This window comes from Lissotriton vulgaris, chromosome 2_1 (genome assembly GCF_964263255.1).
Source record: "Lissotriton vulgaris chromosome 2_1, aLisVul1.2, whole genome shotgun sequence".
NCBI classification, from domain to species: Eukaryota; Metazoa; Chordata; class Amphibia; order Caudata; family Salamandridae; genus Lissotriton; species Lissotriton vulgaris.
This window is the reverse complement of record NC_141687.1, coordinates 1,292,348,417-1,292,375,565: the sequence shown is the minus strand read 5'-3', so window position 1 is coordinate 1,292,375,565 and position 27,149 is coordinate 1,292,348,417. Positions and strand designations below refer to the sequence as shown.

Genomic DNA, 27,149 nt, shown 5'->3' with positions numbered 1-27,149 from the left:
GACAATATATTTGGTCTAGCCATGACCACTATCCCAAACTCCACTCAACCTTAATTTAATGCAAAGGCCAGCATTAAGCTGCCCACCCCCTATGAAAAATGGCATCACAATATGCAAGCACAATTGGCGAACATAAAAAGAAGAGACAAAAGATTGGCAAATGAGGAATTTTATGTAAATTCCCCCCCCTTAAACTTGTGACCCCGCCCCCCCTCCCCTCCCCCCCATGGAGAACCCGTGGTGTATCTAACCGGATCAAGTCCAGTAGATGGCACCCCTACCTCAAGCCCCCGCTACCCCCCCTGAACCCTGAACCCACAGAAAAGGAAAAAGTAGGAAATTCCCTCCTATAATGAACAACCAGCCAAAAAATAAAAAATGTGTGCTCTATAAGAAATGTTATATTCTTCTTTTCTTTTTTTCTCTTTTTTTCTTTAAATTTTATGTTTAGAATTTATTTTTATTTTTTAAATTAATCTATTCCTTTACCTTCCCATTACCAAAAGTAAAAGATAGCTGTCTACATCAATGATAGCATAGACGTTTCCTAATTAACCCAAGTCAGCAATGGAACCAAACCCTATTTACCCGAAGACCTCCTGACCAGATCTAATAGGAGCTCATCTGCTGCTTGGACAGATCTGATATTCATCATCTTATTGTTGTGCATGACCTTTAGTGAAGCTGGGAACACAAGTTGGGCAGTTGCGCCCAGCTTCCTTAAGGTGTCCAATCGCCTCCCGAACTCCCACTGCTTCTCTAGCGTGGCTCTAGATAAATCTGACCTAATGAGGAAGGTGAACCCCTTACCGGATAGAGACTTCTGCTTTAGAGCCAAGTTTAAGATCTGTTCTTTAAGGGCGTATGTATGGAAGTTGACAAGAATCTTGCGTGGTTTCAACCTCTGAGGGTTCTGTCTAAATGGGTCCCTGTGGACCCTCTGGATGTCAATTGTAAACTCCTCCAAAGTCTGATCCAAACATAATGCTTCCTTTAGTAAATGCACCACATACTTCTTGACATCTGCACCTTCTGATCCCTCAGGAATATTAAGAATGCGGATGTTACCAAATTCTCGCGTTGTTCTCCAGCACTTCCATCCTGTCTAACAGGGCCTGGTCCTCTTTCTTGAGTTTACTAATGTCCTCTTCTGCTTTATCTAAATGTAAAGACATCGCAGCCATTGATTCTTCCAAAACTCCCGTTCTTGATGATAAACCATCGGTCTTACTATCAAAGGACTCGCAAAAGTTCCGAATCTCCATCTGGATGGCTGAGGATTCCTCGAAACCCCTTTTTATGTCCTGAGACAGGGTAGAAAACATTACCAGCAGAGAGGCAGCTGAAATGCTACCCCCTGCCTCACTAAGTGGGGCAGATGGTGAAGCAGAAACTGAGACAGAAGTTAGGGCGTGCCCCAAGATTTGTTGCTGGGCAGGGTCAAGAGATAAATCCAATACCGCAACTTCCAACCCCCCCCCGCCCTGGATGTCCAGGTCTCCATGGCGGCAGACGGCTGAACAGCCGTGGTGCTCCGTGATTCAGGCTCCCGTTTGCTTCACCTGAGCCCTGACCTTCGTTTAGTACGGATTTTCCCTGCCTTTTTTTTTTTCAAGTTTCAAATGCGGCTGTGAGTTTGGTTATTTTTGTGCCTTTTTCGTGACAAAAGAGAGAAAGTGCTTCGCTCGGTAAAAAAAAAACCCTTCGCTGGTGTAGACTTACTTGGACCGAGGTCTGTCTTCGTTTTCCATGACAGGGTCCTTCGGCAGTGTTTCTGGCCCTGGGAAGAGCGTCGGTGAGCCTTCTGTGACCGGTAGTCGAGCGGATTTCATTCCTGCTTCCTCCGACGCTCCAGGTGCTCGAGGTGCTCGGTTGGTGCGTTGGCTGTGGTCCTCGGCCGCCCTGGAGCTGCGACGCGGCAGGAAAGCACGCAGTTTGCTGCACACCTCTTGCGTTGGGTCTGCGAAGACTCGGTTTCTCGAGTCCACTCCCCTGGATACAGAGGAGGGTGCAACAGCAGTGGGAGAGTCCGGCGGTCCCAAGGGGAAAGAGAAGGAGCCTTGTGTGGAGTCGGGAGAATTGAGAGTGTCTGAGGAAGAAGGTTTGCTCACCCAGCACCCTAAAGGTAAGGGGAGAGGCGGTAGCAAAAGGGGCAAGGCGCTGGCCAAAGCACAATCAAGAGAGCCTGGCCGTGCTGCAAAACCAACCAGCGGTTCCGCTTCACCACCTTCAGGTAAGAGAGCTTCATCTTATCTCTCGACCGAGGTGAAATCAAAAAGCGCCAGAGGGAAAGCCAAAACTAAACGTAATCTTACTCTTGTGGTTCATGTAGGATCTAAAATTACGCCATCCCTACGCTCATACTTTAAAGTAGTCCCACAGGTTCTCCATCTTGCTGAGACTCAGGGCATGTCTACAGGGATGTCTACAGGGATTGTCTTAGACCAGGGTACTTTAACCACTTCAACAGATCTAACTTCCGTTCCAGCAGTCCTTTCTCCCTTTGGCGTTTCGTCTACACCATTTGTTGATGGTTCTGATGGATCCACTGACGGTACCACAGTGGCAGTGGCAGTTTCTGCGGTATCTATACCTGTAATTAATCCTGTAATCTTAACTATCATGCCTATTGTTGAAGCCTCACCCTCCAAGGAGGGTAATAGTAGTGATAAGCTGCTGGATGGCAATGCATGTAGCACTCATGAGGCATCTCGAGACAGCGTGAGTCTTCCCATTCCTTTGGCCCTCGGGAGACCTGGGCATCACCACTTTTATATAGCTATTATAGGCAACCTGATAAAGTACTCAGAATATTTCCTTGGGTTAAAATGGGTCAGCTGAATTAGAACAATAAAGCAACAAGGGACGCAAATCAAGGTAGAAAATAACAGTTTATCTTTTGTTTGAAATCCACAAAGGATCCACAACATTTTTATTCAAGAACACCTTGCCCTTCATCAACTGAAATAACCAAAGAGTATTAGGAGAATCCAGAAACACGTGACAACACATGGAACAAAAAAAGGATCTGCTAATTGGGCACTTTATGGTGATATAATTGGCAGAATGATCTCTGCTAAAGTTTCCAAAAGTATAACACTTTTACAGAAAAGTTATGGGATTGCCCTGAACAGTTACAGAAAGCAAGAGTTTAGGAATGTGAGTATAAACCCTTGAAGGTGAATAGTATTTTGGTGGATATTTTACAACTCAACTACAAAGATGGCAAATTACTTCAAAGAAGTTACATCATATGTTTTATTACCTTTTGCAGGCACATATCAGCTAGTATGGAAAGAGGTATTGTAAGACTCAGTGAAAGAGTTCCTATCAACGAGGAGGTAAGAAAGCAGCCCCTGAAAAACAAGACAAAACAAGACTTTTATATCTCAAGAATACAATGTAAAATACTGCTCAATAACATCATGCAGCAGAGTGGTGCTATAATTTCAATTTGGTAATAGTATACCGCATCAGCAGCCGTATCACAAAATATTAGGCATAGTAAACTGAAATGTATGCAGATAGCAAATTGTAACTCAAAATAACCTACAGGTAAGAATTGGCATAATAAATACTTGCTGATGAAAGGATATTTCTTAACTCACAGGATGAGACCTTAGAATGGAGGCATTTCCATCTACAAATCTCTATGTGCTTTACAAACATGCATTCGACTTCAGAACATCCACTTTAATATCTTATTTCCTTTCTTTTCTCAGGCCTCCTCTGAGTTTTGCACACCTTTACACAGTCAGGTTCAGGAACAAAGCCTTGGTTAATATTTGGGACTAATCAGTTATTTATTTTGGCCACGATCCTAACATTGTATGATAATAGCCTTGTGCAAGATGTCATCTGTGAGATCATCCTTTCAACTAAGAGATGTTACATTTCTGAGTAGACTGTTCAGAAAAGGATCTCTCGCTTTTAATCTCTCATTTTATTCCTTTTTCTTTTCCCACCTTGTTCCCATAAAATATGGTGCAGTCCAATTCAGGCATGTTCCTCCTGCCTTCAAACAAGAGGATATTTTTCCTGATCCACATTCCACAGCAATCTATCAGTGAGGTTTTGAATCTCCGTGCACGTGCTAGATTATTTTGAGGCTGGGGCCAAAAGCAAGGAAACTAGATACTTGCAGTGTGGATATGACTGAATACCAATATGGCGCTGGTGCTAGACACCAATGAAGACTTGCACGCTACAACTTGTTGCTGCTTTCCGATTTAAGATACATTTCGAGATATAGCCATCTATTTGTCGACTTAGACGTGACCTTTTCTGTGATTACTTTGTTTCGCATAAATTATGTGAAGACCTTGTCCTACACGGGGATACTCGATAATTAATGAGTCCCCTTTATAACTGTAAGATACGGTTTTGATTTGGTTGTGCCTAATGCACAAGTTACTACTTGTGTAACGATATATCTGTAAGAGACATTAGTTAGTGATAGATTCCTTACCTTAGAATAACCCCAGGCGTCAGACTGGATCCGGAAAGTTTTGCCTAGCAGTACCCTTGCGCGTCGGTAGGCGTCGTCTGCGGCTCCGCGTCCGTCGTCGGCGCCGTGATGACGTCGTTCGAGTACTTAGACGCGCCTCCGCGTGCTGACATCAGTTCTTAGCCACAGCTTTTCCGCGCCAGAAGCGCAGAGCCATGACAAAAACCAACACTGGTGCCAAGAAACTAGGGCCCTGAAAGGGGATGACCTTAACCCTAGATATCGGTTCGCAGAACGGGGAGGATGGGTGGGTCGGTAAGGAATCTATCACTAACTAATGTCTCTTACAGATATATCGTTACACAAGTAGTAACTTGTGCATCTGAAAGAGACACGTTAGTGATAGATTCCTTACCTTAGAATAGATACCCCAGCAATACCATCCCCGTGGTGGTGGGTCTGCGAACCAATAATCACACCAGAAAGTCCTGGAGGACGGAACGGCCAAAGTAGCCGTCCCTCCGGACTGGACTGTCCAGGCAGTAGTGCCTTGCAAACGTGTGCAGCGAGGCCCACGTAGCTGCCTGTCAAATGTCCTGCAAGGGCACACCTCGGCCCAAGGCAGTAGTAGTGGCCGTGGCTCGAGTGGAATGAGCCCTCAGCCCAACAGGGGGTTCCTTCTTAGCCAAGGAGTAACACGCTTGGATGCACAAGATAATCCACCGAGAGATGGTCCGTTTGTGCACCGCTTTCCCTTTCTTAGCGCCCGCGTACCCAACAAAGAGTTGATCATCCACCCGGAACTGTTGTGTGCGATTCAGATAAAATGAGAGCACACGTTTTGGGTCCAGACGGTGGAGCCTCTCCTCCTCTCTCGAGGGGTGCGGAGGCGGAAAGAAGGTGTGCAATGTGATGGATTGCCCAATGTGGAAGGCCGTGACCACCTTAGGCAAGAAGGAGGGCCTAGTCCTTAAAACAACCTTGTCCGGATGGACTGAAAGGAAAGGAGGCTTACAAGAGAGAGTCTGGAGCTCACTCACTCTCCTGGCAGAGGTGATGGCTACCAGGAAGGCAGTCTTCAGAGAAAGAAGGCGAAGAGGACAGTTGTGAAGCGGCTCAAAGGGAGCGCACATCAGAAACGTTAGAACCAGGTTCTAGTCCCACTGAGGCATCACGAAAGGAACAGGAGGAAAGGTATGAGTGATGCCCTTCAGGAATCCATTAACGATAGGGGACTTGAACAAAGAAGGTTGGTCAGGCAGCCTCAGAAAGGCTGAAAGAGCTGAAAGATAGCCCTTGATAGTGCCCAGAGCAGAGCCCTGCTGGGCAAGAGAGAGAAGAAAGAGGAGAACCTCAGAGAGAGGGGCATTGAGGGGATCCACAGCCTTTGCTGTGCACCATGCCACAAATCTGTTCCACCTGCAGGCGTATACCGACTTAGTGGAGGGACGCCTGGCTGCCAGAATGATGTTGCAAACTTCAGGAGGCAAGTCAAATGGCCTCAACTGTCGCCGCTCAATCTCCAAGCATGGAGGTGGAGACTGGACAGGTTCGGGTGGAGGACCGTCCCCTGCTGCTGCGACAGAAGGTCCTCCTGAAGAGGCAGACGAACCGGGGGATCGACTGACATACTGAGTAGCTCGGGATACCAGTACCTTCGTGCCCAGTCTGGAGCCACAAGGATGACTTGTGCCCGGTCGTGCTTGATCTTCTTCAGCACTCTGGGCAGAAGTGGTATAGGCGGAAAGGCATACAACAGACCGCAGCTCCACTCGCGTCGAAAAGCGTCTCCGAGCGAATGCCGCCTTGGAAATTCCAACGCGCAGAACTGATGACATTGCGCGTTCTCTTCGGTGGCGAATAGATCTAACCAAGGCTCTCCCCATCGCAGAAAGAGGCCTTGCGCAACGTCCGAGTTCAGACGCCATTCGTGATCCATCGAGCACCGACGACTGAGTTCGTCTGCCCTGGCGTTCAGAGAACCTGCCAGGTGTTGAACCACCAGAGTCACGCCCTGATGTTCCAGCCATTGCCAGAGGCGCAGAGCCTCCTGGCAGAGGGTCCACGACCCCACTCCGCCCTGTTTGTTGCAGTACCACATGGCGGTGGTGTTGTCCGTGAACACTTGCACTGCACTCCCTTGGACAGACGGGAGGAATGCCTTCAGTGCCAGACGAATCGCCCGCAGCTCCAACAGATTGATATGGAGCCGGGACTCCGCCGGAGACCAGAGTCCTCTGATCTCCGCCTCTCCCAAGTGGCCTCCCCAGCCCTGGAGGGACGCGTCCGTCACAACTACGTGCTCCGGTTGGAGAAGGGAGAGGGATCTGCCGTTGACCCAATCGCGGTCCGTGAGCCACCACTGCAGCTGTCTCGCAGTGCCCTCCGAGATCAGGACATGGTCGGACAGGTTGCCCCGGTGCTGGGCCCACTGAAACTTCAGGTCCCACTGCAGAGCCCGCATCCGCCACCGTGCGTGATGCACCAGAAGGATGCAGGAGGCCATCAGTCCCAGAAGCCGCAGCGTCAACCGTGCCGAAACTCGGGATAACGGCCCGAAGATCGGAATCAGAGCCTGTATATCCCGAACCCGCTGTTCGGGCGGGTAAACCCGAAACTGCGCCGAGTCGAGAACCGCTCCGATGAAAAGGAGCTTCTGAGAGGGGCACAGGTGTGACTTCGGCACATTGATGGAAAATCCCAGCTGGTGCAGGAGATCCGCCGTAGTCTGGAGGTGGCTGACGGCCGTCTGGGGCGAGCCCACCTTCAACAACCAGTCGTCTAGGTAGGGGAAGACTGAGACCCCCAACCTGCGCAGATGAGCTGCGACCACCGCCATCACCTTCGTGAACACCCGTGGGGCGCTGGTAAGGCTGAAGGGGAGCACCGTAAACTGAAAGTGCTCGAGGCCTACCGTGAACCGCAGGTAACGCCGGTGGGCCGGCAGGACGGGGATGTGGAAATATGCGTCCTGCAAGTCCAACGCTACCATCCAGTCTCCTGGGTCTAGGGCAGTCAAGACCTGAGCCAGTGTAGCGCTGCTGTGTATTTTAATTTTGTGCTCACTGCTCGCCCCATCCTCTCCCTGATCACTGTTGTTTACTGCTGCTGCCATTTTGTTGTTTGGCCAGTCCCAGCCCCGTCCCTCCAATCACGCTCCCGCCTCCCTGCTGACCCTCCCTCCCACTAAGAGTAGAGACCGACCCCACCCCCCATGTGAGCTGTGACCGTCCTGTCCTGCACAGAAGCGGCCGCTCCACGCATTCCCTCCTGGTATCGTAGCGCTTCTTGCTCCACGCTGCCTGGGCTCTGCTTGCTATCTTTTGGGGTCGCATTCCATCTCATTTCATAGCGCCGCATTGGGCCTCATGTTTAGACGCTACTTGTGCTTTTAACTTAACTTGATTGGCTACATTGATTAGAGACGCACTGTGCCTGTGAGGAGACGCTACTTGTACTGCATTTCATTGTTGCCACATCCCATAGCGCTGCATCCTGCTTCAACGCGCTGTAAGCATAGCGCTGCTGTGTATTTTAATTTTGTGCTCACTGCTCGCCCCATCCTCTCCCTGATCACTGTTGTTTACTGCTGCTGCCATTTTGTTGTTTGGCCAGTCCCAGCCCCGTCCCTCCAATCACGCTCCCGCCTCCCTGCTGACCCTCCCTCGCCCCTCCCCTTCCACTATCCACTTATGACAGATGTTTTTGCGCGCAGCGTTCACGCGCAGCGACCGCGCCCCATTCGCGCCAAAGGTAAGCCCGTCTACGCCCGTCCGCGCCTGGACCGCGCCCAGCGCCAGACCCCCTGCCCATCGCGCTCCCCAGCCCCCCCGCATTACCTATGATGCCGCCTCCCTCCTAGCCCTTGACCCCGGCCGCGCCCCCACCTGTGTCCAAGCCGCTCCTGGACACACCCATGGACCTTTCTCCTGCTTCTCCTGCAGATTCAGCGGCACCGACAACATCTCCGCTACGACCACAACACAGATTCCCGACCCCAACCACCTAGAATGCATCCTTCTCAACACCCGCTCGGTCCACAGGCACGCCATTGACCTTTGGAACCTACTAGACACCATCTCTCCTGACGTCGCCTTCCTAACGGAAACATGGATGAACGCCTCCTCCGCCCCTGACATCGCCATCGCTATCCCTGAAGACTATAAGATCACACGCAAGGACCGCACCGACCATACAGGAGGAGGAATAGCTATCGTCCATAAGAAATCCATCCGCATTTCCACCAACTCCGACGCCAACCTCGCTAACTCCGAACACCTTCACTTCCAGATCCACATCGACCCCAAGACAACTCTCAGAGGCACCCTCCTCTACAGACCACCAGGACCCCGCGCAAAATTCAGTGAAGACATCACAGACTTCATCACCCCACACGCGCTCCCCTCCAAAGACTACATCCTCCTAGGAGACCTCAACTTCCACCTCGAAAAGCTCAACGACCGCAACACCGCCACCCTCTTGGACAACCTCGCCAACCTCGAACTTAAACAACTGGTCACTTCCCCCACCCACATCGCAGGTCACACACTCGACCCAATCTTCACCTCCAGCAACCATGTCTCCTTCAGCCACACTACGGAGCTCCTCTGGACTGACCACAGCTGCGTTCATTTCGCCTACAACAAACCAAAACCCATCAACCACCACCAACCAACTCTACAAAGAAGCTGGAACAAAATCACCATCGACCAGATCTCCTCATCGCTCCTCCTTAACCCCCCAGCCCTCTCTTCTAATGCCAACGAAGCCGCCTCCAACCTCACCCTTTGGCTATCCAACACCGCCGACACCTTAGCACCACTGAAAAAACGTCTTCACAAACTTGGAAACAAGAAGGCCTCATGGTTCAACGATGACCTCAAGAAATCCAAGAAACTGTGCCGCTCCCTTGAAAAGACCTGGAAGAAAGACCCATCCACCAGCAACAAGGATGCCTTCAAAAGCGCCATTCGTACTCACCACCAACTGATCCGAAAAGCCAAGAAAACATCATTCAAGGATCGACTTGACAACAACGCCCACAACAGCAAGGAACTATTCAACATCGTCAAGGAATTTTCCAACCCCTCGGCCAACTCCAACGACATCACCCCCTCTCAAACCCTCTGCGACTCCCTAGCCTCTTTCTTCCACAACAAGATTGTCGACATCCACAACAGCTTCGACAACCAACCCGGAAGCCAACCCACCCTACCATCTGCAGACCATCTTCCCCCCGCTAACACCCTTAACGCCTGGAACCCAATCTCCACCGAGGACACCATCCGCCTGATGAACTCCATCCACTCTGGATCCCCCACAGACCCATGCTCTCACCACATCTTCAACAAAGCAGACTCCGTCATAGCTCCGCACCTCCGAGACGTCATCAACTGCTCCTTCAACACCGCCACCTTCCCGGATGACTGGAAACACGCTGAACTCACCGCCCTTCTGAAAAAACCAACAGCAGACCCCACCGAACTCAAAAACTACCGCCCCATCTCGCTTCTTCCATTCCCGGCCAAAGTCATCGAGAAAGCAGTCAACAACCAGCTCGCCGCCTTCCTCGAAGCCAACAAATCCCTCGACCCCTCACAATCTGGCTTCCGAGCAAAACACAGCACTGAGACCGCCCTCATCGCAGCAACAGACGACATTCGAACTCTACTGGACAACGGAGACACAGTCGCCCTCATCCTCCTTGACCTCTCTGCAGCATTCGACACAGTCTGCCACAGCACCCTTTTACAACGCCTCAACAACATCGGAATCCAAGGCAAAGCACTTGATTGGATCACCTCGTTCCTCAATGGAAGAACCCAGAGAGTCCGCCTCCCACCATTCAAGTCCGAGGCCTCTGAAATCATCTGCGGCGTACCACAAGGATCCTCACTCAGCCCTACCCTCTTCAACGTTTACATGAGCCCCCTTGCGGCCATCGCTCGCCAACACAATCTCAACATCATCTCCTACGCGGATGATACTCAACTTATCCTCTCTCTCACCAGGGACCCCAGCACCGCCAAAACTAACCTACACGAAGGAATGAAAGAAGTCGCAGAATGGATGAAACAAAGCCGCCTGAAACTGAACTCAGACAAAACAGAAGTCCTCATCTTAGGCACATCCCCCTCGGCTTGGGACGACTCCTGGTGGCCGGAAGCCCTCGGAAAAGCACCCATCCCGACAGACCACGCATGGAACCTAGGCGTCATCCTAGATTCTTCACTTTCAATGAACAAACAAGTCAGCGCCGTATCCTCCTCCTGCTTTAACATTCTTCGCATGCTCAGAAAAACATTTCGCTGGATCCCCTCCGAAACAAGGAAAACAGTCACCCATGCTCTGGTCACGAGCCGACTGGATTACGGAAACACCCTCTACGCAGGCACCACCGCTAAACTCCAGAAGAAACTCCAACGAATCCAAAACGCATCAGCCAGGCTCATATTAGACATCCCACGCAACGAACACATCTCTGGTCACCTGAGAGACCTCCACTGGCTACCCGTCAATAAGAGGATCACTTTCCGACTGCTTACCCACGCACACAAATCACTCTACGACATCGGACCAGATTGCCTCAACTCTCGGCTGTCCTTCTACACCCCCGCCCGCCAACTTCGCTCTTCCAGCCAAGCCTTCGCCACTGTACCTCGCATCAACAAGACCACCATGGGAGGCAGATCCTTTTCACACCTGGCTGCCAAAACATGGAACTCACTCCCCGCTTACCTTCGCCTCACCCACAATCACCTAGCGTTCAGAAAGCAGCTTAAAACGTGGATATTTGACAAATAATCCTCCCCCCTTTCCTAAGCGCCTTGAAACCCTCTGGGTATGTAGTGCGCTATACAAATTTCATGACTTGACTTGACTTGACTTGTCAGCATTTTGAACTTCTCCTTCCGGAGGAAGCCGTTGACGTTCCTCAGATCCAAGATAGGGCGTAGGCCCCCTTTGCCCTTCTTGGGTACCAGAAAGTAGTGAGAGTAGCAACCACGTCCTACTTCTGGCCCAGGAACGCGCTCGATGGCCCCCTTGGTCAAGAGGGCCGAAACTTCCTCCTGCAGGAGCCGCAAATGATCCCCCGATAGGCGGTGGTGTTGCTGAGGCATGGCTTGAGGGGTCGTCTCGAAGGGGAGGGAGTAGCCCCTTCGGACGATCTGCAGCACCCACCTGTCCAAAGTGACTGTGCGCCAGTGAGAGTGGTGATGGCGAACCCTGCCTCCCACTGGCGTCACATGGGCCGAAAAGCACGGACTAGGAGGGTTTTGAGACGGATGCTGCGGGGGCAGGTGTGGACTGACTCCGTTTGTTTCCCTGACCGCCTCCACGGCGGTTTCCACGGCCGCCGCCGCGTTGGACGACAGTTTGCGGCGAGTGGCTGGCGGCACGTGTGGGGACGCCCCTTCCTTGGCCACGAAAGGAGCGAAAGGCACCCATTAGCTGGCGCGGGGCCGAGAGGCCCAAGGACTTGGCCGTAGCCCTGGAGTCCTTAAAGCGCTCAAGCGCGTGGTCTGCCTTGTCGCCAAAGAGGCGACGGCCATCGAACGGCATGTCCATGAGTGTGTTTTGGACGTCTGCCGAAAAATTGGCGGATCTCAGCCAGGCGTGGCGTCGTACCGCCACCGTCGTAGCCATCGCTCTACCCAGCGAGTCAGTAGTATCCAGTCCACACCTGATTGAATACTTGGCTGCGTCCCGGCCCTCCACAAGGGCTTGGCCGAGTTTGGCCCGTACCTCCAACGGGCACTCTGGCAGCACTTCCGCCACCGTTTCCCACAGGGAGTGGGTGTAACAGCCCAAGAGGCAGGCGGTGTTGGAAGACCGCAGTCCCAAGCTAAGGGACGAGAAGATCTTCTTACCATAGTTCTCGTACCTCTTGGACTCCCTGTCCGGCGGAGCCGGCGGGAAGGCGGTCTGGGAGTTAAAGGCCTGGATGACCAGACTCTCGGGGGTGGGGTGGGAGGACAGGAAACATGGGTCACCCGGGGCCGGGCGGTGGCGTCTGGCCACGTTCCTATCGCCAGGCGAACCTGTAGCGGGCCTGGACCAAGTGCCCAAAAGAACGTCCGTCAAGGCCTCATTAAACGGCAGCAGAGGCTCCATGGAGCATGACTGCGGCTTAAGGACCTCAGTGAAGAGGTTAGTCCTCACGGCCGCGACGGAGTGCTCAAGGCCCAAGGCCTTGGCAGCCCTCATCAACACCACACCATAGGTAGTTCCCTCCTCCGAAGCCACGGTAGGAGGAGAGACAAATCCAGTGTCTGGAGAGGTGTCCAGGCCACTGGCCTCCCCAAGGTCTCCTGCCCAGTCCATGTTAGACTGGCACTCCCTTGCCAGAGGGTCCTCAGACCCCTCCCAATCCTCCTCATCCCTCATCTCCTGAGAATCAGGGTCGCAACTGAATGAGGTCGATTCATAGAAACTAAAATCTCCAAACGGCGTCGAGATCGGCGCCGATAGGCGTCGTCCCAATGTCGGAACCGAATGAAAGGAGGCATCGGGGACGGCGCCGCCCGAGGACGGCGCCGGAGGGGACACCACACGGACCGACGCCGGGGGGGTCGTAAGGTCCACCAGCGACGATCCATCACCCGAGGAAGGTCCAGCGGCGCCGGGCCCAAAGGCGCCGACGACGCCGGAGCCGCTGTACCCTGCGACGCCGGGCCCGAGGGCACCGGCGGTGTAGGGATCGTGGGGCCCTGCGGCGCCGGGCCCGAAGGTGGCGGCGGCGTCGGGGCCGAAGCACCCGACGGCGTCGGGGTCGAAGCCCCCGACCCACTAGGGCCCCCAGACGGGTTCGCTGGGCCCGAAGGCGCCGCGGAACCCGTCGGAGAAAGGGACCTCATGGCCATGAGGAAACGCTCAATCTCCTCCGGCGTCGCGTTCAGCCCAGGGACCGGGGGGTATGGGGCCGAACGCGGCACCCGCGACTCCCGAGAGCGTCGGGGGGAGTCAGAAGAGCGATGATGTCTCTTTGACTTCTTATGCTTCTTACCTGACGACTTGGACCCGGAGGAGTGGTGCCGACTCCCGGAGCTGTGACGGCTCCGTCCCCGCGACCTGTCCCTCGACCTCCCGTGGGACCGGGACCTCACGCGGCCGACTGACGGAGTTCGAGTCGCCTGCGGGACCGCTCCCGCCTGGCCTTCCTCGAAAGGGCACGACAGTCGGGGCAGGCCTCGTCGTCATGGTCGACGCCCAAACACGTCAGGCACAGGCGGTGGGGGTCCGTGACCGACATGGTACGGTCGCACTCGTCGCAATGCTTGAATCCGGGCATCCCTACAGGCACCGTCGGAGTCGTACAGACTTCGAAGTGGATCAAAAGATCACCAAAGTTAGTCAAAAAGTGACTAGGGAACTGCTCTTTCCAGATCTGCGCTGGCTGACGCTGAAAAAAGAAGAACTGACGTCAGCACGCGGAGGCGGCGTCTAAGCACTCCGACGACGTCATCACGGCGCCCACGACGCCGACGACGGACGCGGAGCCGCAGACGACGCCTACCGACGCACAGGGTACTGCTACGCAAAACTTTCCGGATACAGTCTGACGCCTGGGGTTATTCTAAGGTAAGGAATCTATCACTAACGTGTCTCTTTCAGATACCCTGTTGTAAATCCTGTCTTTAGTGAGTTTAATTCTAAATTTCTTTACCCATTAGGATATTTTGGTCTTCTCTGACCTTGTACGATTGGTGAAGAAATGTTAAGTTCGATAACAGTTCGCAATGCTGCAACTTGATTTGAAGGTAACTTACCCTTGATAGAATTTTTGATAGATATTGCAGACTTTATTGCTAAGCCTGATTGGAATATTATTTTAATATCATAATTCCGCCTCTATACGGGGTAACTCTATAACGTAAGAGTCCCCTTTTATAATTGAGACACACAGAGTTACACTTGGTTTGGCTTAACAGCCTCCTGCGATTTTTCCTTCAGAAAGCCTTATTACATATATTTATATTTTTATTTATTAGGACATTTGGTCTACCATGACATTGCACTTTTGAAGATGACATTTTAGTTCCGATATAAGTGCGCAACGCTGCATTTTGAATATAAGGTAATTTACATGATAGATGATTTACAGACGTTATTTTTTATGTCTCGATGGAATAGCAGTTTTATATTACATTTTGGCACCTACCTTACTTTTTTATGTTAATTGTATGGCTTCGTGTCATAGGTTGGTTAGTAAAGCTACCCACATATATGAGGGCTGTTCTTCACGACGATGCTGCATTTATACAAACTGGAGTTTTAATTTACAACCAGTAACCTGGTACTTAACTTCCATACTTATGGTGTATATATGTATTTGTATATAGATATGCAAGTTGATGCGTATTACATAGTTTGTGTAACCTACATGGTCCACCTATACTTTATAATCGTGCAGTTAATAAGACCATAAGATTGATTACTCAGTAACCGCGTCTAAATAGAATTTTAATTTTGATAGCTATAACCCAAGGATTGTGTAGTGAGCCTTGCATAAAGGACATCTTTTGCTTCGCGTATCACAGCAGATTGATAGCATTGTGTCCTTCTTTTTAAGGAACTCGGTTTATTGAGGTTAGTGTTTCACTTGATGTCAAGACCATAGGCTCTAAGGATAGTACTGTTAGTGGTAAGTATACAGAGCTTATACTTTAAGCACTATGAGGTGTGGTGATTATGGTCCTGACTATACTTTATAACTATATCTTATCACATTGTTGTCTACTATGTGAGCACATATGCACAATGTGGGTGAATTTCATTCAACTCTGTCTTCTATCCTGACCCTGTTTACCATTAGTTTCCAGTAAGATAAAAGCCCTGCTATCATGGAAAGTTGGTCCCCTGTTATCTTGGGTATTACAACACATGTTCATCAATGTTTAAGACTATTTGCCAAAGTAACTCGATGTACTATCTGTGTGAGTGTAGGGTGTATTGTAATATAATATGGCTACTTTGTATCTGTTTTAGCCCTGATGAAGTCTTTCGCTAACCGCCACATAGACGAAACACGTGTTGGCAATCTCGTGGCTTGGACAACATATATCAAGAAGATTTGATATTAAGGATGTTTTGATATTGGAATAAACAAGAAGAAATTATTACAAACGGAGACTTGTATTCATATATGTGCTTTTATTTCATGTGTTTTTTGCTCAGGCTTTCAACTGTTAACATGACTAAATACCATGCAACAGAAGATGACATAGGATTGTGATATACTGGCTTCATATTAATTACACCTCAGTTACATTTATGGCATGAGCATGTGATTGAATCGTCAGTGACCACAAAGCTGCACATGTCTTGGACCGCAACTGATCAAAACCTAGCGAGCATCCTAATGATTAGTGTTTGTTAATTTGTGAGCTATGGTACCCGCTGGCCACCTACCACTATAATCACTTACTACCTAAATTAAAAAATATTTGTTTATTTAGATGGAGTGCCATTGTGTATATGATGTGTGCCAAGACGGGCAGTCAAGTTGAAGCTAAGTAACCCTGTAACCTGTGCTCTAGCCATGCCACCAATTAATGCTGAGGTTAAATGCTGATAGACCTCAAGGTTCTATTGAAATAATGCAATGTTTTAAAATAAATAAAAAAATAAAAACCTAGAGTGGGAAACAACCAAAATCCTCAGGTTGGAATGCACAAGTCCACTATTCTGTATGCCTGCTAAAATTAACTCAGTTCACTGAAATGTTTTCAGTCGATTCTCCCCCATCCACGCTCTGATTGCACAGATGCATGTGGAGGAAATATCAGTTGTCGCTGTTCTACCACCTTATACATGTAGAATTACCTGAGTGTTCTCTGTACATGTAAAAGATGAAGCCATGGGTTAGAATCATTTTTGCCAAATCCTCCAAATAGACATAAGACATGCTGGGTGACGGGAATAAACCATGTGGGAAACCACAACGAACACTGAGCACAGTAAAGAAGGGGAACTAGGATTTTTCCGGATCATCCCTCAAGATCACATAGTTGATGCCAATCATGAGAAGCGATGTAAAAGTATTTCATATTAAAATATGTTAAATCCCACTGCATCTTTCAAATCATAAACCTCCTCTAAAGTTTTGCGTAAATCATTTGATATTAACTGTTATCACTTCTTATCTTACATTGACACACAGTTCCAAAAAAAACCATGAAAAAAAACATGTTGATGGGTTTGCAACACAGGAGATGAACAGGCCAAGACGACAACCATGCCATTTTCATTTCTCCCAGACATGTGGGATACCTGCGGAATTTGGTCTTATGGTCCCAACAAACCAACCCAGAACTCAATTGGAAGCCAGTATATTTGACTTGCATGGCTGTAGGAAGCTGGCTCTTTATATACTATACCAAAAAAAGAGGTATTGTGTGTAAAGATTCCAGGTATCCCTTATGTCTGGACAGGCGCTTGCTCTAGCAATCCCAAGGTGCTCCTTATAGGGTAGTATGGTCGAATAGCCTTAGGCTTATCAGAAAATGTGTTAGATATTAGTTGCATACACAGAGTCAATAAATAACTCTTTAGGAGGCGAGACAAAGGAACTCAATTCACAAGATAACCTAGGCCATATTGCTGGTCCAGTTTTTTAGGGACCCTTAATATCCCACAATCTCAATAGTCTAGTTGCAATAGTGCCCTGTAATCACATTACTACTTTTTTGATTCACATTCTGAGATACAGAAACAAAACAAACCCCACTCGCCCAACAACTTCTATTGCTATTTGAAAGCTCCTGGTGGAATGGGCGACCCTCTCTGTGTTGCAGTAGTGTGTCTTTCTTCAGTGTGCAGGCAAGGCCCTAGTGTGTTGCAGCATCTCGTGTCTCTGACCCCTATGTCCAATAGTGAGTACATCTGTGCGGGGCTCATGTGGGGGGCTATGCTCCCAAGATGGATTGGCAATGAGGGCCCAGCTTATCTGTGAGGGCATCCCACAGGAGCCCGAGGGCCTATTGGACAGGGGCGTGGGCATATGTGTCGCTAGGGTACCATCCCCACACGGGTAAAGTCCTAGCGTTGTTACCACTATAGGCTTTTAGGGAGAGGCAGGCGCGGAGGGGGGTCTCTAGTAGCGAGCTGTGTTGTGTATGTGGCCTTGTGTCATCCTCAGAGGGGCTAGCGCTGGTCCCATCTTCGTGGTTTGCTCCCTGCAATAAAAAGTATTTTATAAATATATTTTGAGCCCAAGAACTTCGTAATCAGGTAGTTACTTTTTCGTAATAGACTTTTAATAGTTTTGGCAATGTTAACCAACATTGCTTTTTTTCCGCGTAATGCTTTTCTATGGGAGAAAGAACCTACACTGTTTTTCACCAGCCGTGAATGCTGTCCATTGACTGCATTCAGGGGACAGGTTATGGCTATAGAAGCCATAGGAAATGTCAGGTGTCATTTTATATTTTTTACGTACAAGACTGTCTACAAGACCAGAGCTATGGGTATTCTGTATCGCAAAAGAATGACAATGAGAGTTAAATGTCGGTAATCTAACACTATGCGATAAGGCCCATCAGGTTTGGATACAGTGTAGTGTAGTTCCTATTTTCCCAATAGGCTCTGCGCATTGGAATAACATAAACAGCAGTGTAGACATAGGACTGAGGTCATCTAGGTACTGACTATGTTAAACTTAATTTAGGTTTGCGCCAGCTAGCTCAGAGGTCACTGGAAACGTTCTCGAATGAAGAGGGATGGATAACCTTCCCTGGCTCAGACAAGAAGGGATTCAGTTTCCGACAACCACATAAACATGACAACTTTGCTCCCTCAGAATAAGAGTATATCTCTAGAGTCGTGTGAAAACAATAGACAGATATTTCACTCAGTCAACAGTGCATACTTAGTTTCACCAGAATGCAGAGAAATGGAGAGACAGGCGTTTTCAATAAAAAGGTGTTATTTATTGAGCAGTCTTCCTTCTCATGCAAGAGAAAAGAATTGCCACAATTGCAATACTTCAAGTAAAGTGCGTACAGTAAAAGTAGTATTATGAAATAATACTGTAAAAGCATTGATACGGTTTCTTAGCCATATGATACTTTAAAATGGATAAAATATATACATACATATATACATTGGCTAAAAGGCTCAACTGGTGCTTCTAACTAAGCCTACCCCGGTGTACCTGACCTAAGCCTAATACTCGGGAAGGGACAAGTACGTAGCGATGTTAAGTTAAGTTGGTTAAGATAATTTTGCCAAGAATCTGCATCAAGAATTCTCCTAAGGGTTTAGTCAGCTCTGTACCTTGGTAATAGAATGTGGGAGGTCTGGTATCTCTTTCCTCAGGACTCGATATCCTGGCAACCCGCAAGGGTTGGCGGGAAACACCGGAGCTGGATTTTCTCGGCTGGAGAAAAAGACAGCGTCTCTCTCAGTGCGTCAAACAGGAGGGGCGGCATCCGTGGGCACTCGCATCAGCAGGGCTCTCGGGCAAGTAAATGGCCGCTCTGCTCCAAACCACCGTATGTTTGCTTAAGGCAACTGTTGGTATTTTATACCTGAAAGGTGCTGGGTTTGACGTAAGGTTGGACATAAGACGTCACCAAGAACTAACAGTTCTTGCAGGACTTCAGGAGTTCTTGTTCAAATCAAAACAAAAGCAGGGGGGTTTTCCCAGGCTGCTGGAGGCTTGGTTTGTTTAAAGAACGCGGTGTGCTTTCTAGGAGTCGATGGGAGTAGCCATGCCGTGCTTTGGACTGCATGGGCTATTACTGAATATGAATCTGATTCTTATGCTGTTGTCAGGACATTATTGATTAGAACCTCACAAGGGCATAAATCGGGAATATCGAATAAGGGTCCTAGATAAGAACACGACAACAGTAAAAAGAGGATTATTCATCGGTGACACACACGTCTCAATCACACCTTGATAACTCAGTTCGAACATCAGAAACGGGACATTTAGCTTCCCGCCGGATGGGATAATGGGGTTGAGCTTGTGGCATAGACCGTAATGGAATCTCGTGTGGCGGAGAATCTTTATCCCAGCCCACTTGATTACGGTACACCTCTGGTGCAAGGGCCAGAGCCCACTCAGCTACAAAGGCCTCTGCATGCTCCTTGGGGACATAACGCGAAAAACTCGGAATTATCACGTCCTCCCCCTAGATGCGGCCAGAACAAATGGTGGGGGCCAATCCGTCTCCGGCAACAAAATATCGAAAGAAGAGGTTAGATTGTCCCAAAAAATACCTGTGATTACACGCTCAATGTCACCTCAATTTGAAAAACTATATTATACAGTCTATCGGAGGGGGGGCAACTCGAGTGTCAGCTGTCTCTACTGTATTGAAAGTCTCAGTTGCTGTCGCCTCAAGACAAGGACGCAGTGTCTCCCGCACTATGGTAACTTCTGCTGCGCTGTCGAGCAGATTTACCGCCCAAGTCAAACCCAGCAGTCGTGTTCTTACCGTTTTAGGCATATCTTGCTGTTAAAGCTGCAACTTTTTTCTTTTGAAAAGGAGGTCGAATACGAGGTTGATTGTCTTGTTTTCCTTTAACGTCAAATTTACGAGGCTGTTCACGTCCCTGTGGTGCAGGAGGACTCTTGCCACGATCCTGGCGATGCCCACCACCGACTTGAGAGCCAGATGTGTCCTGTGAGGAGAACGCTGATCAGGGACTTAAAACCCATTAGGAGTCTTAATTTTCACGCAGTCACACAAGTGATAAGTATGCTTAGAAGAGTCAGGTGTAGGTGAACTTATTCATTTATTTATGAGCTTATAAAGCGCACTTATGCCCAAAGGCGTCCTGGCGCTGCCTACTGACACCGGAGCTAGAACGGGGGGACTATTCCATAAATAACCAGGTCTTAAGCCCCTTTCGGAATGAAAGTAGCTCTGAGGCATTTCTGAGATGTCCCGGCAAGTTGTTCCAGGCTTTTGCAGCACAGAGGAGGAAACTGTTTCCTCTCCATCTGGCCTTTTTTACACGTGGCACCGTAACCAATCTGCCGTCAGCTGATCGAAGCGCTCTGCCCAGCACATACCATTTTATACCACTGCTCAGAAACTCTGGGCCTGTTCCCTGCAGCGCTTTAAAGACTGTGCACAGAGCCTTGAACTGAGCACGCCTTGGTACCGGCAGCCAGTGTAGTTGCCTAAGCCCCTCAAGTACTGAAACCTATCTGGGAATCCCGAGCAGAAGTGTTGCTGCCGCGTTTTGAACCAACTGCAATCTGTATTCATGCTTCTTTCTCAAATTAAGATACAGACTATTACAGTAGTCCAAACGCGACAGTGTAAGGGCAGTGACACTAACCTGTCCTCCGTAGTCCAAATTTTGGTCAATAATCAACCCCAGATTTCTGGCCTTCCCAGTAGGGATAGGTGGACTTCCCAATGCCTCTGGCCACATATCAGGGGTCCAAATGTTGGGATTGTTTCCGAACAAAATAACCTCAGTCTTCCCGGCGTTTAACTTAAGACAATTGGAAGCCATCCAATACGCCACGCTCTTTAGAAAGTCATGGCATCTCGCGGTCATATCCACTCGAGACCCTTGTTGTAGTGATAACACAATTTGAGTATCGTCTGCGTATGATGTAAGTTGCAGACCGAAAGATCCTATCAAGGCCGCCAGAGGGCCGACATAAATATTAAAGAGCGTGGGGCTCAGGGAGGACACCTGTGGCACACCACAGGGAAGGGCAAAATGCTTTGATTTATCCACCCCCAGGTCTACTGTCTGAATTCTGTCGGTCAAAAAGGACTTAAGGAGACCAAGCCAGGCCCTCCAGCTGCCCCCGCCAATCAGTCCATCAACACTCCATGATTGACTGTGTCGAAAGCTGCCGACAAATCCAACAGAATCAGCACAGCTGCCCCTCCCTGGTCCACTGCCGCTCTAACCTCTTCCCTAGCCTTGATAAGGGCTAGTTCCGTGCTGTAACCTGCACGAAACCCAAATTGCGTAGAGTCTAGGGCATTGGTCTTCTGAAAGAACGAGCTAAGTTGTTGATTGATGGCCTTCTCTAGTATCTTAGGAAATGGAAGACGGGATATTGGTCGATAACTATTGGGATCCTTAGCATCCAGGCTGTTTTTTTTTAAAAGGGGGTGTATCGAAGCGGATTTCCACTTCCTGATCATGTTGAGCATGGGTGTAAGAGTGGAGGCGATGACCTCGGGGCAGGTTTTAAGAACTGCAGGTGGACAAGGATCATTGGAAGAGCCAGACCGAACCGTACGCAGTAGGTTTAAAACTTACGAGTATTAAACCGATCTAGACTATCCTGGAGCTTTCTAGTGTTTTGACCAATACTGGTTGCTGCTACCACCGCCTCTCCGTGGGTTTTGGAAAAGGAGGAGAAAATCCCTTCCACCTTATTCCTGAAGGACGAGGCCAGAGACTCACACAAAGCTGCACTGCTATGCGCACAGGGCTTGGTTGGAATCGTCAGTCTGGTAATGGTCCTGAAGAGTTCTCTAGAAGAGGAATTCGACCTCTCAATTTGCTCTGCAATATAGGCCTTTTTCGCCTCCACAATCAGTTGCTTATAGAGAATAAGACTTCCTTTGTATTTTTCTTTGTTGGTAGGACAATAACCCCTTCTCCAGATCCTCTCAAGCCTCTTACACTCTGTTTTGTGTTTTTGCAGAAAGTCGGTATACTAAGGTGCGGCAAACCTTGCTTCTGTTATCAGACTGAGCTTTTTTTGTGTTTGTGATTGAGTTTGCGTTTGAGTAAAATGCTTAACTCCCAAACTATTGCAGCCAATGGTTTTATAAGTCTTAGCAATAATCTTTGGTAATTTGCGTGGTTTGTCTGCATCAGGGACAGCCTCCAAGCGGTTTGCCACTTGAAAGCTTACTGCATCACCCTTGACATTGGCAAGGATCATATCAGCAACTACGTCGAACACCCCCACCAGTCTCATACCCAGCTCCACAGCCGCTTCGCCTCCGAGTTCATCTTGAACATGTTTAACCATGGAGGGGAGTACGGTCATGGAGTGAGTGCCGAAGCACTTCGAATATACCGCTGCGAACACCTTACCCCACCTTACCCCAGGTGTTATAATCAGCCAACTCAGGAAGTAAGTCTTTAGACATACTAATAGTCAATATCCTGTGTTTCTCCACAGGAGACGTATTAGGAAAAACAGCTTCAAGCTGTCCAAATTTCTCAGCAAGCCAATAAGGCAATACATCCTTATTCTGAGGCCGCTTGCCCATTACCGAATTAACCATAACGAGACTGATAGTCACACCACCAGGTCCCGCTGGATGTGCTGCAGCACCAGGCGGTGTCACCTGGACGGTGCGCGTCACTTTTACAAATGGGATTTTTGGCAGGCTAGGGCATGTGCCAAAGACATGCAGAAACCACCACTCTAGTCAGGATAAGGGAGTTACACTTCTAAAATAACCCCTACTCACCCCTTTGGTAGCTTGGCACAAGCAGTCAGGCTGATCTTAGAGGCAGTGTGTAAAGCATTTGCACATAACCAACAGTAGTACAGTGTAAGCACTACAAAAGGACACCACACCAGTTTAGAAAAATATTCAATATTTGTATATACTTAAGACAAGACCAAAAACGATAGAAATCCACAATAAAGTACTTCAAAATCTTCACTTATCAAAATATGCTTTAAAAATAGTTCCTTGATGTCAATAGCTGTGTCAGGGGCTATCAGGACGTTGTGAGCAAGCAAATCCAAACAGTTCTGGCTGACCACAGTGTTGCGGGACAGCTATGGTGTGGGGAAGACCCGCAAACAGTACCTTTTAGAAATGCAGGGCGTCGATGACCTCTTGTTGAGCTTCCGAAAACACGCAGTCCGCAGGCGTCGGTTCATGAGGTCGGTGCAGGAGATGTTAGGCCCTCGAAGTCACACGCATTGCAAGTCGATTTCTTCTCTGATGGAGTCAGGAGCGCTGGCGTCGGCAGACATCATGTGCTGCGGTGCGAAGTCCAGTGGTGTGGCGTGTGGTGCCCTCAGGTCGCAGTGCGAGCAGCGGCTTGATGGTGGCGTCAGATGGTGTAGTCAGTGAGATCAGGGTCGATGTGCGAGATGAAGGCGATGCTGGCAGGTCACGGCGCAAGCAGCGTCGTCGTCGTTGCTGATGCGTTGTCGTCGGCTGACGAACTGGAGTCGATGGCGCCGGCATCGGTAGGCCATAGCTGTGGTGTGGGATGAGGGCGATGCGATGTGTAACTTTACGAGTGGTGCCCTCGGACCACGGGGCAAGCAGCGGCGTCGATTTCGGCGTGGAGCGTCGCCGTCCGGGGATACCAGGGCATCATCGTGAAGCGAGGCGTGTGCAGAGTGTGGTGCCCACAGGTCGCGGATCGAGCAACCGCACAGTGGTGTAATCAACAGGCGTCGTTGGTGAGACCAGGGTCATGGTGCGGCGCTGCCCTCCGTGATGCCAATCAAAACAAAAAAGGCTTGGGTCCTATCACTGTCTGGCCTGGACCACTATAACTTGCAAAACAAATAAGTGACCAGATAGGTTATTCTGCCATTCATTAGCAACACCTAGCCGACAAATCCTAAGTGCGCCCTGTTTACTTTACATCATTTTTAATTATTTATATTGTTTTTCAAGCTTTTCATCATCATGTCCTAAAAGCACACAAATCAAGAAATCAAAAACATAATACAAACAATGAACATCTATACAAGACATGAACACCATATAAAAGGTAAAATGCCTTCAAACATTTTTAGAAGGCACCAGTCCTTGTGTAATACATATACATGAATAAACAAGCGGACAGAAAATGGTTCCAACAGGTCCTGCTTGTTTGCTGAGCTGAAGACTACTCAATCTAAGGGGTCAATTCACCAGGGGGAATACATCCTGTTAATCGTTCCCTGAAGCGCTCCACTATTATTCTTGCTTCAGCCCAGAGTCAACGCGTTTCGAACCCTGAGATTATTTAACGGTTCTCCTCAGGACATGGACTGGAAGTGGCCTTTACTGTGAAACATAGAAAACAGCAAAAGGGTAGGTGTCAGTGTTTGTGAACCCTTATATTCAAATAATTCTCTCTCATCATCCACTTTAAACACCTAGTTGTACCTGTGAATATTCGTAGCACGGAAGAACCTATGGAATGTTCATAAGAAGGGATGGGGACTCTGTGGATGAATGAACACATGATGGGGAGGAGTCAACACACGTACTACTGAGGAAGCATTGCTCAATGTATCACAAATATACCAAAGATATATGTGTTCCTACCTCACACTGTGAGTGGCGTGACTCTATGTTCCCAAGTTGCTCAGACTGATCAATGCGCTGCATTAAATTGCAATGTAGTTCTAATGGGAGGAACAGAGTTTGCGTTAATTCATAGTTTCTTTGAAGATCGATGTTTCATAGTTACAAGCGACTGTGGTGACCCGATTAATTTTCCTACCTCAAGGTAGTCTGTGTAAATTATAGCGTTGGCTGGATACTCTGTGGTGCCGACGTGTAGTCGCGAAGCGGTGCGGAGTGTGGTGCCCACAGGTCGCAGTGCGAGCAGCGGCTCATGGCGGCGTCAGCAGGCGGCTGTCGGTGAGACCAGGTGCAGCTTTGCCGCGGTGCCCTCTGTGGTGCCTTCAGGACACGGAGTTGGCAGCGGCGTCATAGAAGTCGTAAAGTTGCTTTTCTTCTGTTTCAGCACAAAATACACAGTCCCCACTGCTGAGGGCAGAAGAGCTTGAAGTCTTTGCTGTTCCTGAGACTTCTTGAACAGGGGGCAAGCTCTACCCCAAGCCCTTGGGGAAACTCACAAAAGTAGATTGCAGAAAGTTCAGTCCAGGCCTTTCACTGCCCAAGACCGAAGCAACCACTGCAGAGCACACAGCAATGTGGTAGCCCTTCCTCACAGCTTCCCCAGCTCTACTTCTTGGCAGTCTTCTTGATCCAAAAGAGTTCTAAAGTTCAGGGGTCTGGGCCCCAATATTTATATCTCAAAATCCTTTGATCTCATAGGCAGAGTGTGTCTGTGCCCAGCCAGAACCAGTTCTGCCTTCTCTGGTGTGATTTCCTGACAGGAGATGGAGACGGCATTGTCAGAGGCAGACCAGGTCCTTTGAGGTGTAAGGAATTCTCACCCCCTTCCCCAACTGCAGCCCAGGTCTTTTTCATCCCTTTCCTGACCCTACCTAGACTATCTGGAGACACTCTGGCTCCCCAGCCTTCTGTCATCCAAAACCCAGACAGGCAATCCACATACCAGCAGAGGCACACAGGATGACTGAGCAAGAAAATACCTACTTTCTAAAAGTGGTATTTTCAGACACAGAATGTAAAAATCACCTTCACTAAAAGATGCATCTTTAGATTCTGAGTTCAGGCATACTAAACTTTATTTTCCCGCCTAGTTCCCAGGGCCAGTTATGTTTATAAGATGTTACAAACTTCCTATTCTGTCCTATGGGGAAAAGGTAGCCTTGCAATAGTGAACAAGCATTTACAATGCAATAGGTCTCGCAGCATTAAAGTTTGAATTATTGGCATTGTGTATGACAATGCGTTGCATAAAATTTTTAGCAAACTTTGATTTGGTGAGCAGTGAGTGTGTGCAAGAGTATGCTGTCCTTGAAAGCAGTGTGGTAGAGAGTGTAGGAATTTGGATGACCTGAGCAATGTGGATGATGCACCTCACGCACGGGGCTAACGCAGTTATTATTCACACAGCTCTGATGATACACCTTAGGCACAGGCTCACAGCTGTTATTAATCACACAGCACTGATGATGCACCAAACGCACGGGCTCATAGTTGTTATTCACACAGCTCTGATGATGCACCTCACGCACGGGGCTGACGCAGTTATTATTTACACAGCTCTGATGATGCACCTCAGGCACGGGCTCACAGCTGTTATTATTCACACAGCTCTGATGATGCACCTTAGGCACGGGCTGATGCAGGTATTATTCACACAGCTCTGATGATGCACCTCACGCACGGGGCTGACGCAGTTATTATTTACACAGCTCTGATGATGCACCTTAGGCATGGGCTCACAGCAGTTATTATTCACACAGCTCTGATGATGCACCTCATGCACGGGCTCACAGCTGTTAAGGTGCTTCCTTCTTTTTACTGGGGGCAACCTGGCTGGATAAATGCAGCTAAGTTTCTCAATGTAAAGACTTTGCTGCCTCAGCTGCATGTTTACTTCGTTTCACTGTCTCAGAAATGTCCCTTTCAGTGGTTAAAAAGCTACCTAAACAAGAGCAAAGAAAATACACCCAAAAAAAAAAACTGAAGCCCGCTTACCGCTGGTGCTGTGGTGCGCGTGACGCAAACTACCGTGGGGCGGGACTTCCGTTTCCTGCTGAAAGCTCGCACCCACGGAGTCGCTGGCCAGGAGAGGAGCAGTCAGGAGAGGAGCAGTGGTGACACGGGGCTCCCATGTCTGAGGGAGAGCCCGGCGGTGGCGGTTGAAGTACGGAGTTTCGCCGATGAGGTGAGTGGGGCTTAGTTGTAGTGGGGGGGGGCGGGGGAGGGGGGGTGTCTGTGTGCGCTCATGTGTGTGTGCGGCAGGGGGTGGTGATTTGTGTCTCGGTATTTGTGCGCTCGTGTGTATGCGTTTATGTATGTGCGCTTGTGTGTGTGTGCGTGCGTGTATGTCTCTGCGTGTGTGCCTGTGTATGTGTATGCGCGTGTCTCTGTGTGGGTGTGTGTGTGACTAGCCTGCCGGAATCGGAGCG

The 27,149-nt window shown here is 49.2% G+C and overlaps 1 protein-coding gene across 4 annotated transcripts in view; it reads right to left on the bottom strand.

Annotated features, from left to right (window-relative positions):
• Positions 1-27,149, bottom strand: part of SLC35F5 (solute carrier family 35 member F5) — a 681,969-nt gene that overhangs the window by 138,703 nt on the left and 516,117 nt on the right. For all 4 annotated transcript variants that reach the window (XR_015308472.1, XM_086957058.1, XM_086957057.1 and 1 more), the window contains one exon: positions 3,266-3,356. Coding sequence is in view for 3 of the 4 variants with exons in the window: in XM_086957058.1 (XP_086813184.1) it covers positions 3,266-3,356 (91 nt within the window). In the remaining variant the exon portion in view is untranslated. The remainder of the gene's footprint in view (positions 1-3,265; positions 3,357-27,149) is intronic.